The 14,838-nt window shown below is 43.7% G+C and overlaps 1 protein-coding gene across 1 annotated transcript in view; it reads left to right on the top strand.

The window, feature by feature from the left end:
* The window catches only part of ptprfa (protein tyrosine phosphatase receptor type Fa), a gene marked incomplete at its 3' end in the record, with an annotated part of 262,786 nt that overhangs the window by 126,516 nt on the left and 121,432 nt on the right, over positions 1-14,838 (top strand). The window contains exon 12 of the mRNA XM_084308488.1: positions 14,112-14,305. Coding sequence (XP_084164614.1) covers positions 14,112-14,305 — 194 coding nt within the window. The remainder of the gene's footprint in view (positions 1-14,111; positions 14,306-14,838) is intronic.

The raw sequence follows: 14,838 nt of genomic DNA on the forward strand, positions 1-14,838 counted from the left end.
GTTGGATATGTTGTATGTTATTGTACATGTGTTATCATGTTACATTTTGTTACAGCCATGTTCTTGCATTTCTTATTTGTACAGTATATGGCTGATCGCCATGTACAATTCCTGTATAAAATGAGATTATCCTTTATTAATCCCCTTGGGGAAATTGTCAAAGCAGCATGGGGGGGGGGGATGCAATCAGGAGAACAACATTCCCGAAATATCAGAACGCAAAGGACACAAGCACAGGTTTCACAGTTCTTCATGACTGAAACATCTCCTGAGATTGATTCGGTATGGGATATTACATCTTATTTATCTGGTTGTGTTTTTAACTAGATGTCAGTATTTCTATGTACCTGCCCTGGCAGCCCGGAGCCTACTCTTCTTTGCACTTTATTTTTTATTAATCTTTTAATTTGGGTCACACAAGTGTTTCATTGTAATATAAATTGTCCTCTTTCAGTAAAAGTGTTCCCAGGCTTTGTTTTTACAGCACTTTATACGCATACAGTATTATGCTCAAGTTGAGGCTATAGTTCAGCCAATTTATTTAAACAATGTTAAATGCAAATAAAGCACTTTAAACTTTAAGTATGACTAAATGCTTTCTTGACTATAGTAACTGTTCCAAAATGCATAGATTTCTATGTATTTTAGGGGTTTGGGGGGCTAGCTCTTTTTAATATAAATGTCATAGATTGTTTTATTTAGATTTCATAGATTTCTATGCATTTCAGGAGTTTGGGGGGCTTGCTCCCCAAAATAATTAAATAACATAACCCTAACCCTAAAACCGAAATAAAGTAAAAAAAAATAGTGAGAAAATCCAGCCATTTTCGCCCAAAAAAACGCCCCAAAACCGCTACGTGCACGCTCGATGATAGGTGTCCCTTATTTCTACTGGTCAAAGGTGGCAACCCTAGGCCAACCGCAAGCGCCGTCCGGCCCCGGTCACGTATCTCCTGAAACCCTTTCTTACCTTGCCCATGTCCCCGCCGGCTCCTGCTGTTCCTTCGCCCCGCATCATTGATGGACAAACTGTCTACACGGTGGGGAGGATCGTGGGTTGCCGGTGGATGGGTAGGGGGTTTAAATTGTTAGTGGACTGGGAGGGGTACGGACTGGAGGAACAATCCTGGGTGCCTCAGAGGGACATTTTAGACACCCTGATTGGTGAACGTCAGGTGCCGTTCGTCGGGGGGGGGGGGGGGGGGGGGATACTGTAACGTTTGGGGTTTTGCTCTCATCTGGGAGCAAAAGCCTTAGCGTTACCTGATGGTAATTTCCTGTCTATCTGCCCTGATTGCTCTATTGGTACCTGGTGGTGTATAGTTTAGCTGGCTTTATATGTCCTTCCTGGTTACTAGTCAGATTGTCGTTCACTGAACATTACCGTGAGTAGTCCTGTGTATTCTTGTGAAAGCGGTATCGCTCCTTGCCACGGAGGATAATCTTGTTTCGCTATTTTGTTTGAGTCGCCATGTCGTTATGATTGCCGTTTATTGCATTCATTATTTAAAGTGTTCCCTACTGCGAGTTTATGCAGCACCGTCGTGTGACGTGTTTATTATTTGGTGCATTTTTGGAGACTTGCTTTCTCTTTCTTTTGCCCTTTATTGTATAGTTTACTGTGTTCATTATTATATGCATTTAGCATGTTTTGGAGACTTGTTCTCTCCCTTTGATTTTTGATATACAAGTACTCGAATTGAAGGAGCAGTGCTCAAATTCGAGAACCAACTCTCGTTGTGTCTGTTCTACACTGCACCTTGGTCCAACACACCTATCCAAACCGTAACAGCTGCCAGATATCCGGAGCAAATTTCACTCCACGAGCCAACTGCACTGACAGATATCAGGAGCAAATTGCACACTGTATGGGCGTGTTTGCGCTAGTATATAATTTGCGCAATAGCTTTAGTGAATAGGTCCTTAAGACGGAGCAAATAGCAGGCGCAAATCACACGCAGTTAAGGGTGCTATTAGCAGGCGCAATCCATTCTTTGTGAATTTGCCCCTGTGTGTGTATAATGCACTTCTCTTTGTCACACTATGTGTGTATAATGCACTTCTCTTTGTCACACTATGTGTGTATAATGCACTTCTCTCTGTTACACTATGTGTGTATAATGCACTTCTCTTTGTCACACTATGTGTGTATAATGCACTTCTCTCTGTTACACTATGTGTGTATAATGCACTTCTCTTTGTCACACTATGTGTGTATAATGCACTTCTCTTTGTCACACTATGTGTGTATAATGCACTTCTCTTTGTCACACTATGTGTGTATAATGCACTTCTCTCTGTTACACTATGTGTGTATAATGCACTTCTCTTTGTCACACTATGTGTGTATAATGCACTTCTCTTTGTCACACTATGTGTGTATAATGCACTTCTCTCTGTTACACTATGTGTGTATAATGCACTTCTCTTTGTCACACTATGTGTATATAATGCACTTCTCTTTGTTACACTATGTGTGTATAATGCACTTCTCTTTGTTACACTACTGTATGTGTGTATAATGCACTTATCTCTGTTACACTATGTGTGTATAATGCACTTCTCTTTGTTACACTACTGTATGTGTGTATAATGCACTTCTCTTTGTTACACTACTGTATGTGTGTATAATGCACTTCTCTTTGTTACACTACTGTATGTGTGTATAATGCACTTCTCTTTGTTACACTACTGTATGTGTGTATAATGCACTTCTCTTTGTTACACTACTGTATGTGTGTATAATGCACTTCTCTTTGTTACACTGTGTCTATAATGCACTTCTCTTTGTTACACTACTGTATGTGTGTATAATGCACTTCTCTTTGTTACACTGTGTCTATAATGCACTTCTCTTTGTTACACTACTGTATGTGTGTATAATGCACTTCTCTTTGTTACACTACTGTATGTGTGTATAATACACTTATCTTTGTTACACTATGCATGTATAATACAATTCTCATTGTTACACTATGTACATTGTACACACACTCTTTGTTCTCTTTTTGCTGCAAAGGAGCCATCATACAATTGCAGATTATATGAGGTTTCGAATTAGCCCTAAATAGACTAGGCAGAATTTCAGAAAATGTGCTTGTATAAAGTGCTGAAGGCATTTCGTGTTTATTTTTGGTACACAACATTTCTAGGGGTATTAAGGGGTGCTGAATCCAAATTTGCTGTATACCAAGCTAAAAAATGTCAAATAAGGCCTCAAAATTGAGAAATCCAACATGGCCGCCAGCACCAGGCCCTCTCTCCACAAAAACAGGTGCTAAACCCACAGTTTTTATTCTACTGACATGAAACTTTGCACAGAACATCTGCACCTATGGAGGAAGAGAGTAGGAATAACATGAGTAACAGGGTGTTTTTGACTGTCTAACTGTAATATTTGTATAGGCGAGGATAAAAAAAACGACATTTATTCAGTGAATGCAGGAAAACGACAGCAATTTGGTAATAACTGTACAGTGTAGGACACCAACATTATAATCCCCCAAGTCTTAGCTTTCTTCAGGCACCAAGTTTATGCAAGTAGCTCTTATAGATCTGGATATATAAGCATTTTAATGTAAGCATGCTATTTTAGGCGAATTTTCTAAAAATAAATGGTGGGGCTTAATGAGTTAAGTGTGACCAGGGCCGCCTGGGAGAAATGCGAGGCCCTGTGCGAGATTTAAACGCGAGGCCCCCCCCCCCAAAAAGGTAAAAAAAAAATATATATATATATATATAATTTTTTTTTATTTTTTATTTTTTAATACAGTCAACATATTCGTAAATAATAGCGCTGCCCGAGGCTGGGCATGATACAGTCAACATATAGCAAGAGAGAGTGAGAGAGAGCTCCCGTTCTACAGTCAATATACAGTGTACAGAGAGAGAGACACATTGGAAAGAAATTGAAATGCTATTTGGCCCTAAACAGAGAGTACACAGTGGCAGAATACCTGAGCACTGTGACTGAAGATCCTTGACTAGGTACAGACTCAGCGAGCACAGCCTAGCCATCGAGAAAGGCCGCCATAGGCAGACTGTGTGTGTTAGAAAGAGAGAGAGAGAGAGAGAGAGCATGTGTGTTAGAGAGAGAGCATGTATGAGAGAGATAAGCAAAGATGACCCCCTAAAGGATATTCAACTTTTAATGAAAGAACAAAACAGAAGGAAAAGATAACTTCACAAAGGCAACATGAATATACATAGATCCAAAAGGACAAAGATCAACACTTAAATCCAAAGAGAAGAGGGTCTATACCAGAGAAAACAAAGCAGCAAGGAGCCAATGGCCGACAGCTAAAGGCTAGCCAGGTAGGCTACTGACACCAGGCCACACACAGCTTTGGCCAACGGCCCAACACTACCCAAGCTACACAAACGACCAAGACAATGAATTCACACACAGCACATGTCGTATCTCCAAATGTTGTGAAGTAACATATGTTTTGCCTGGAAAAAAACATCGTTATTAACAAAACATTCGGGAGGGGAAGGAAGGAAGAGTGGGGTAATGTCATGACATTTTCATTAATCTTACCTGCACCAAGGAACGCAGGGCGAAAGGCCGCAACACAGGTCTCCACGTTGACGAAAGGCCTCTCGCTGTCGGGACAAAAATAAGCTATGGCCAGAGCCTTGTCATGGTGCAGGCCCGACTACATCTACGGCTAATGTCAATGGTCGTAGCACAAGCTAACAGCTAACTCAAGGCTAACTGATAGCATCAAACGAACGTTCCCAGCCGAGCTAAACAGCTAACTGGCTAACAGTTAGCTCAACCAGGCTATCGCTAACCATTAGCTAACGCAGAAGCAAGCTATGCGGCTACATACAGGTGCTGACACCAGGCCACACACCGTTAGCTACTAGTAGTACTACAACAGCTAGTCGGCCAGTTTAGCTCCAGAGAGAGAGAGAGAGAGAGATGTCCACGGCGGGAATAGAGTTAATAGAATAGGTTAAAAACTCACCAAATGTCCAAGAGGATGGAGACAACCGCGTGGAGTTGACGAAGTTCATCTGCCAAACGACCATCCTCTTCATCTTGGCTGCATGCGTTGTCTCTAGGTTAGCTAACGCTAGTTAGCCTTTAGCTAAGCTAGCTACTAGCCGACATCATCATGGCTATATCCCGACTGCATCATGACAAGGCTCCGGCCATTTGTCCCGCCAGCGAGAGGCCTTTCGTCAACGTTCCTTGGTGACCGACCGACTGATATTGATAATGACCGACCGACTGATATTGATAATGACCGACCTCTTCGTCTTGGCTGGCATAACTAAGCATAATAGTCAAAAGCTGCACACGCGAAATAGTCAAACGCAGCTGACTCACGCCGGCGTACTACACATGATGTAACTTAACCACTCCCTTCGTTGAAACCAATAGTATGTCTGCTGCAGAGCCCCAGAGCTCCAATAGTGAGTCACTGCAGACCCAGGAACAAGTCAGACACATTCTACAAACGTGTCTAATGTGAAATATATAAGCATATAAGCAAAACTAGATTTTAGGTCTGTGATGAAAAAGGGCCTCGCGGGAAGGGGGGCCTCGAAAAAAAAAATAATAATAATAATAATAATAAATTAAAAATATTTTTATTTTATTTTTTTTTTATTTTGCGAGGCCCCCCTTCCCGCGAGGCCCTGTGCGACCGCACTGCTCGCACACCCCCTGAGGCGGCCCTGAGTGTGACTACACAAGGTACAAACCTGAATTAAATGTGCTTTTGTAAGTTTTCTTACATACATCAACAAGGACGTAGTCACACCGGAGATTCAAGAATCCATACTTGGCGCAGAACACCTTGGACAGACACAACTAAACATGTTTGTGGACAAACGTTTGTGTGAACCTCCAGATAGTGACCAGCACCTGAACCTGAAATCACCCATTCGAAAGAACAAAGCCAAGACATTTGCCTCTTTGTATGAAGTTGTGCAACTTTCCAAGAACAAGCAAAACACCATCAAAGTGGACAGGCAGATTCTACAAAGGCTCATCACAGCTTACAGAGCAGGTCGTAAGGTAGACCTTGACAATATCCTCCAGCATGAGCTCATGCCCATCACGCCATCTCTGGCCACAACTAACGGGAGTCTACATTCCACCAACAAGTCTGTGTTAGCAAATATACTGACGAAACAAGTTAAAACCCCTGCAGATCTTACTCTTCAGGGACCCAGCTGCCTGGTCATTGATGGCCAAGCTCTGGTAATGGCACTCGGAAAGCCACCTGACACTACAACATTTGGTGACTATGCCAACAAGTTCACTGACACCGTGTTGAAGATGGGAGCAAAATACCAGAGGGTAGATGTCGTCTTTGACAGATACCATGACCAATCCATCAAAACAGACACAAGGGTGAAACGCAAACAGCGCCACAGACCAGTACGTCGTGAAATCAAAAACAAGTCTGTTCCACTTCCTGCCGATTGGTCGAGCTTCATGGCCCTTGAAGACAACAAATCAGATATCGCTCAACTACTCTCAAACCACCTGATAGAACACAGCCCGGATGATGAACCTGTAGTTGTAGTATCAGAGAGGTTTGCTGAAGCGACAACTGTCAAGTCAACAGATCCAGATCTTGAAGTCTCCTCTCTGAGTGCTGACCATGAGGAAGCTGATACACGTCTGATTTTCTCATCCAGGCTCCAGTGGAAACAATCGTCGTGTCAGCGCGTGACACAGATGTGCTGCTTCTACTCTTGGCTCACTATGACAGAATCCGATGTACGCATCTCTACATGAAAGCTGGATCTCTACATCTCTACATCCACCTGCAAGACTGTATACTCTAGACTGTTTGTCGTTAACAGAATTGTGAACATAATGTCTATAACAGAGAGAAAAAAAGGAATGAAGGAACAGAATAAATCACTGTAAGGACAATTGTATCATGTGTTCGAATATACTTGTACGGGAGCTGGCTATAATCTTTTAATTATCTTCTACTCTATTCTATTCAGGAAGAGTCACATGGCATGTATCGAAGCATGCAACTGTAAGAAAGTCAACACCTGCCGGAACACTGAGGAAGAGTGTGAATAAGCTGTCACTGTAAGGATTACTGTAACAAGTATTCAAACGTACAGAGGAAGATTCCGGTAAAAAGCGGGAAGGTGGAATAGCTTTCATGTTGAACAACAATTGGTGTGATCCAGGCAACGTGAAGGAGCTTTCAAACCACTGCTCCCCAAACCTGGAGTATATATCCATCAAGTGCCGGCCATTATTTCTCCCGAGAGAATTAATGTCGGTCATTCTGATCGGAGTGTATATTCCACCACAAGCAAACACAGGCGACACGCTCTCCAAGCTCCACAACGAGGTAAACAAGCTCCAAGCAGCTAACGTTGACGCTGCTATTGTGGTTGTGGGTGATTTCAATAGCGCTAATCTGAGAAAAGTGCTGCCAAAATTCTACCAGCATGTGACTTCTTCTACCAGAGGCGGGAATATTTTAGACCATTGCTACTCGCAATTTAAGAGCGGTTAAAAATCACATGCTGCCAGTCCTTTCGGCAAGTCAGATCACGACGCCATCTTTCTTGTACCGCAGTATAAACAAAGTCTCAAGCGCATTCCTGTAGTATCGCGAGAGGTGAAGCGCTGGACGGTGGCGTCGGAGGAGACGCTCCAAGCTGCACTAGAATGTACAGACTGGGGGGTGTTCCGCGATAACACAGATAATATTAATGACTACACGGAAACAGTGCTGGACTTTGTTTGTACTTTGGTAGAAGAAACAATCCCCTCTACCACAATTAGAGTTTACCCAAACCAAAAGCCCTGGGTAGACAAATCCGTCCGTGAAGCTCTGAAGGCGCGCACCTCAGCATACAACGCCAGGCTTGTGACAGGCAACATGAATGACCACAAGGTGGTGAGATACAATGTTAGGAGGACAGTAATAGAAGCAAAAAGGCGCTACAGGGATTCAATTGAACTTCAATATGAACAGGCTGACTCTAGAGCTATGTGGCAGGGCCTCAGAACGATGACAGATTACAAAGGCACCTCCCTCAAACTGAACAGTGACATCCAACTGGCAAATTATCTCAATACCTTCTATGCGAGGTTTGAGGCTCGGAATAACAGCACCAGCCTACAAACCACTGCAATGGAGGGGGGGGGGGGGGGGGGCACTGCTGATGGAGACTCAGTGTTCAGGATAAGAGAACATGAGGTGAGGAGGACGTTTAAGAAAGTGAATATCAGGAAGGCAGCAGGTCCGGACGGTATCCCCGGCCGCGTCCTAAAAGTCTGTGCCGACCAACTGGCCCCGGTATTCACTGACATATTTAACTTGTCCTTAGAACAGGCTGTCATCCCCACCTGTCTGAAGAAGTCCACCATTATCCCTGTACCCAAAGAATCCAAGCCAGCTTGCCTCAACGACTACCGCCCTGTAGCTCTCACCTCCATAGCCATGAAGTGCTTTGAGAAGCTAGTAAAGGGCTACATCTGTTCCTCCCTCCCCATCAACCTGGACCCCCTGCAATTTGCATACCGCCCCAACAGGTCCACGGAGGACGCCATAGCCCATGTGCTGCACACAGCAGCATCACACCTGGACAAGAGGCAGGGGAACTATGTGAGAATGCTATTCATCGACTACAGCTCAGCATTCAATACCATAGTCCCCTCCAAACTCATAGCCAAGCTCAGGGACCTGGGCTTGAACTATGACCTCTGCCAATGGGTCTTGGACTTCCTGACGGGCAGACCCCAGGTGGTGAGAGCAGGCAACTGCACCTCCTCATCCAGCACTCTCAACATAGGGGCCCCCCAGGGCTGTGTCCTGAGTCCCCTCCTCCACTCCCTGTACACACATGACTGTGTGGCACAGCGGAACAACAACACAATCATCAAATTTGCTCACGACACAGTAGTGGTGGGCCTGATCTCTGCAAACGATGAGAGGGCCTACCTGGAAGAGGTTAAGGTTCTAGTAGGATGGTGTCAAGAGAACAGCCTCTCCCTGAACATCAGCAAAACAAAGGAGATGATTGTGGACTTTAGGAGGTCGGGGTCAGGGACTACAGCCCCCTCAGCATCGACGGGGCACCGGTTGAGAGAGTGAACAGTTTTAAGTACCTCGGAGTCCACATATCCGAGGACTTGACATGGACCACACACATTGACAGTGTTATCAAGAAGGCACGACAACGCCTCTACTTCCTTAGGCGCTTAAGGAAGTTCAACGTGAGTCAGAAGATCCTCAAGAACTTCTACTCATGCACAATAGAGAGCATGCTGACTGGCAATATCACCTCCTGGTTTGGGAATAGCACTGCACAAGACCGCAGCAGACTACAGAGAGTGGCCCGTTCAGCCGAACGCACAATTGAAGGTGGGCTTCCCACTCTCCAAGACATTTACAACAAGCGGTGCATGGGCAAGGCTAAGAGAATAATCAAAGACTCCAGCCACTCAAACAACTGCCTCTTTGAACTGCTGCGATCAGGCAAGCGATACCGGAGTCTCCATGGCAAGCACAGAGAGACTCAGAAGGTGCTTCTATCCCCAGGCCATCAGGATGCTCAATGAATGAACAATAAGCAAACCATCAACACACCCACAGCGCACATACACTCACTTAAATAAACAACACACTGTATCACCCACTTTACCACTTTAGACACAATTTACACTTTATATTTATATTTATATTATTGGTAAGGAAATTGCACATCATTCTCATTCCTTATTGCACCTCACCACTACAAGGTGGCACCACAAGCTAAGCTATACCTCACCATTTTTGTACCAGCTGTACATACTGTATATATAGAAACACTGAACAATTTTGTTGTTTACACTTGTTTACGTACTTGACTTCTTGACTTTCTATTTTATACTTATTATACTTATTTTATACTATCTTGTTATTATCTAGCACACTCTCAGGAGCAACACAGAAAGAAACATTTCATGCAAAGTATTCTGTATTCTGTATGATAACTAATAAAGAAACTTGAACCTTCACTTATATTGATATGGTAAAATAATATTTTTATTTTATTATATTATAATCTATTCTATTCTATTCTGGAAAAGTGGCATTGGATGAATCATGCAACTGCAAGACACCTGCGACACCTGCCTGAATACGATTGATGACTGACAATAAATTACTGTACCTAAGCTACTGTATGCATATTAAGGACTATCTCATTTGCATAAATTACATGTTGATAAAAAAAAATCAAGAGAAAAGAGTTTGATGAATAAATCCATGGCCTGGGATCATCCCGCTTTTCTTTCTTATTTGGTTGATGAGTTATGCATCAATAACGACCACCGTTTCTGCTATAAATATGAGTTTCAAGCAACATTTTCACAACTGATCTAAAATCAGGATATGATTTTAAATTCCTCATGTATGCAAACATATAAAAACACATTTCATTCATGTTTCTACCTTGTTTAGTCAAAAAGATATGCACTTAAATAGATTTCAGCCTGGCGCTGGCGGCCATGTTGGATTTCTCAATTTTGAGGCCTTATTTGACATTTTTTTGCTTGGTATACAGCAGATTTGGATTCAGCACCCCTTAATACCCCTAGAAATGTTGTGTACCAAAAATAAACACGAAATGCCTTCAGGGTTATGATTTTCTGAAAATGTACCCTGTCTAAAAGTACAGAGTGCTGAAGTGCTGAAGCTGGTGTGTTTGTGCAGCATGGGAGTCTTTAACGTTGATATATCTGTGAAATTAATCTCTTAATGCAGGGCTTTTGAAGTGTCCTCTTCTCTCCTCCTATTGAATATCATTAACATCTGGGCTGCCGCTTATCAACAGCTTTCTTTCTGTATTGAAGATGAATTTGTATGAATTAATAATTCCTCCTGGCAGCTGACCAAGCAATCTCGAGGGGGCCTGTTTCAATAGCTAAGACTAAGTAGAGGGCATGGGCACCGTTCTGCAGGCTCTGCACGGGGAAGGCTTTGATGTGGGTAGCCTTCAAAGGTAGCTGAGCCCACAATCATGGTAACTTTTGAACCATCCCGGAACTCAAATTTTGCAAACTTGCACCAAGAATCTTTGATGATATATTTGTTAAATAGAGATTGCGTTTTCAGGAGTTTGTAACAGGTTTTATCGCCACTGTGTGAGACCCATGAGTAGCACTAATGTGTCAGTAATGACAGGGAACCATCAGTAGGACTAATATGTCAGTAATGACAGGGAACCATCAGTAGGACTAATGTGTCAGTAATGACAGGGAACCATCAGTAGCACTAATGTGTCAGTAATGACAGGGAACCATCAGTAGGACTAATGTGTCAGTAATGACAGGGAACCATCAGTAGCACTAATGTGTCAGTAATGACAGGGAACCATCAGTAGGACTAATGTGTCAGTAATGACAGGGAACCATCAGTAGGACTAATGTGTCAGTAATGACAGAGAACCATAAGTAGGACGAATGTGTCAGTAATGACAGGGAACCATCAGTAGGACTAATGTGTCAGTAATGACAGGGAACCATCAGTAGGACTAATGTGTCAGTAATGACAGGGAACCATCAGTAGGACTAATGTGTCAGTAATGACAGGGAACCATCAGTAGCACAAATGTGTCAGTAATGACAGGGAACCATCAGTAGCACTAATGTGTCAGTAATGACAGGGAACCATCAGTAGGACTAATGTGTCAGTAATGACAGGGAACCATCAGTAGCACTAATGTGTCAGTAATGACAGGGAACCATGAGTAGGACTAATGTGTCAGTAATGACAGGGAACCATCAGTAGGACTAATGTGTCAGTAATGACAGGGAACCATGAGTAGGACTAATGTGTCAGTAATGACAGGGAACCATCAGTAGCACTAATGTGTCAGTAATGACAGGGAACCATCAGTAGCACTAATGTGTCAGTAATGACAGGGAACCATGAGTAGGACTAATGTGTCAGTAATGACAGGGAACCATCAGTAGCACTAATGTGTCAGTAATGACAGGGAACCATCAGTAGGACTAATGTGTCAGTAATGACAGGGAACCATCAGTAGGACTAATGTGTCAGTAATGACAGGGAACCATGAGTAGCACTAATGTGTCAGTAATGACAGGGAACCATCAGTAGGACTAATGTGTCAGTAATGACAGGGAACCATCAGTAGCACTAATGTGTCAGTAATCGATCAAAACAATACCCCCCCCCCATTTTTGTAAAATGAATGCCACATTTCTTTATTATGAAATTATTAAAGGGAAACTATTTTGCTATTTCTTTCACTATTTGGGAAATTTTACACAATTCCTGTGAGTCTATGGAACACACCTGTAAGGTTTTTTTCAATCAAATTCATTGTTTTGTATTTTTAATCAAGTACTTTGGTTCACCACTTTCTCCCCTTACAAAATCCAGGCTGTTTTTGGCTGGGCTCTGCCCATACTCGCAATGCGCTTTGAGTGACAGTCACCCACCTGCACTGGCAGATACCTTTGGGGGAGAGAGGGAGGGAGAGAGAGGGGTAGAGACAGATAGAGGGAGATAGAGAGGGAGAGAGAGAGACGAGAGCACAGAGCGTGACGTGCGTGTGTGTATGTGTGCTCGAGTCGCGAGTGTGTGTAAGCAGGAGGAGAGAGCTGAGGAGAGATCGCTCCGAGACTCGCAGCGTATGAGCCTCTCTCTCTCCCCCTCTATCTCTCTCCCGCTCTCTCTCTCTCCCTCTCTATCTGTCTCTCCCTCTCTCTCTCTCTTTCTTTCTCTCTCTCTTTTTCTCTCTTTTGGGGAAGTGCAAGTGTCTGACAGGGAGACCGCTTCCGCATTATTTCCACTTGCTCCGTTTTGGTCATAACTTCAATGTTACACTAACTTCCTCGAATTGTTGGTTGTGGGCGGTGGCTACAACCACAGAAGGAGCTGAGGTTATGCAGATCACTATTCTTACACGTCACCAGTGTTAATTTTGGCAGCTATTTTAATTTTAGTTTTAGTCTTAGTCATGTGTCAAATGCTCCTTTTTAATTTTCATCATATTTAGTCACCTTCATTTATTTTTCGTTTAGTCAGTTTTAGTCAACTACAGGTCTGAGCATTTTAGTCTTAGTCAGTTTTTGTCTCGATTTTGTCTTTTTTGTTTTAGTCTAGATTTAGTCAGTGGAAAAAGCTTTGTTGACTGAGAATTGCACAAGTCAGTGTTGGTACAACCCCACATTGCTAGAAAACAATGCAAACCACTGGAAAAGGCCATTTATAAGATAGGGGACCTTTAAGTAGATTGTTCTCTGTGGTAACATTTGTACCCGTCATAAAATTTTCTGAATATGGAATCTATCGTACAAAGAAATAGTACACTAGAGCGGCCGGGTAGCGCAGCGGACTAAGCGTCTGTCTACCACTGCAGAGACACTGGTATCGAATCCAGCTGTCAGCGGTGCCTCCGGCTTGGCCGGTCGTCAGCGGGAGGGAAGCCGGTGGGTGGTAATCTGGTCGTTGTAAACAGCGACTCCTACAGGTCGGTCAGGGCGCCTGCACAGCGAGGAAGGGATCTGGGTGAGGTAGTGTGCCCTCCCACTCGCTGCCAGGTGAAAAGAGGCTGCTGGCTGTCTCCTATGTATCGGAGGAAGCATCTGGTAGACTTCAGGGCTCCCTAGACCGGCAAGTAGGGGGCAAATGCGCGCAACGACCAGGAAGGAGAGGGGGGAATTGGCATAACGACTAAATTGGGATGGGAGGAAAATACAAGAAAAATAGGAAGAGAAAAAGTGGATAAAAAAAAGAAATATGTACACTACATACCATAGTATGCTATTTATGTTTATTTTTTATATATATATAGGATTATGTTATCCTTCAATACCTTGAAATCGCTATTGACAAAATATATATATATATTACTTTATATATTATATATTATAGTATGCTAGTTGTATTTGTGTGTGTGTGTGTGTGTGTGTGTGTGTGTGTGTGTGTGTGTGTGTGTGTGTGTGTGTGTGTGTGTGTGTGTGTGTGTGTGTGTGTGTATGTGTATGTGTGTGTGTGTGTGTGTGTGTGTGTGTGTGTGTGCGCGTGTGTATATGTACCTGGCCCTAGATATAAGTAAGAGTTAATTCCTCAACGTTGTCCCTCCACCTCCTGCAGTGCCTGGAGCTCCTCCCAGGAAGGTGGAGGCTGACCCCCTGAACTCCACAGCGCTGAGGGTGACCTGGAAGCCTCCGCTCTCTGGGAAGCAGCACGGCCAGATCCGAGGGTACCAGGTGGTCTATTCTCGACTGGAGAACGGGGAGCCTCGCGGTCAACCAGCTCTTGTGGACGTGTCCCTCCCTGAAGCCCAGGTACCTCTCCAGTCCCCTCTCTGTCCAGTAGAGGGCTAGTATGGGACGTGTCTCTCCCTGAAGCCCAGGTACCTCTCCAGTCCCCTCTCTGTCCAGTAGAGGGCTAGTATGGGACGTGTCCATGTCAATATGAGAATGAACTATAGTGAGCAGGGGCGATCTCTGGAAATGACGAGAAGTCAACATTAGACTGCTTAACTCATTCACGGCCAATCCCGTAATATTACGTGTTTGCTCGCCAACCGCTGGGCACCAAAAATGTAACTGTACCTACTTAAATATCCGTATGCTTTTGGTTTCACCGACGCTCTCTGACGCACACAGTAGTGTGTGGTTTCGCGATGCGTGCGCACGCGCGTGTTTGTGCAGTGTGGCATTGTGCCTTGGTACATGTACATTTTTGGTATGATCGACCCACCAAGAGAAAAACCCACCAGCCGCCACTGCCCCCCCCTCCCTTTGATGCATTCATGATGAAACATAATACCTATTATATACATTTGATTTGGAAATAGTAGCATGTCCAGGCGAGA

Source organism: Notolepis coatsorum (assembly GCF_963971535.1).
Source record: "Notolepis coatsorum genome assembly, chromosome: 2".
Classification (NCBI taxonomy): Eukaryota; Metazoa; Chordata; class Actinopteri; order Aulopiformes; family Paralepididae; genus Notolepis; species Notolepis coatsorum.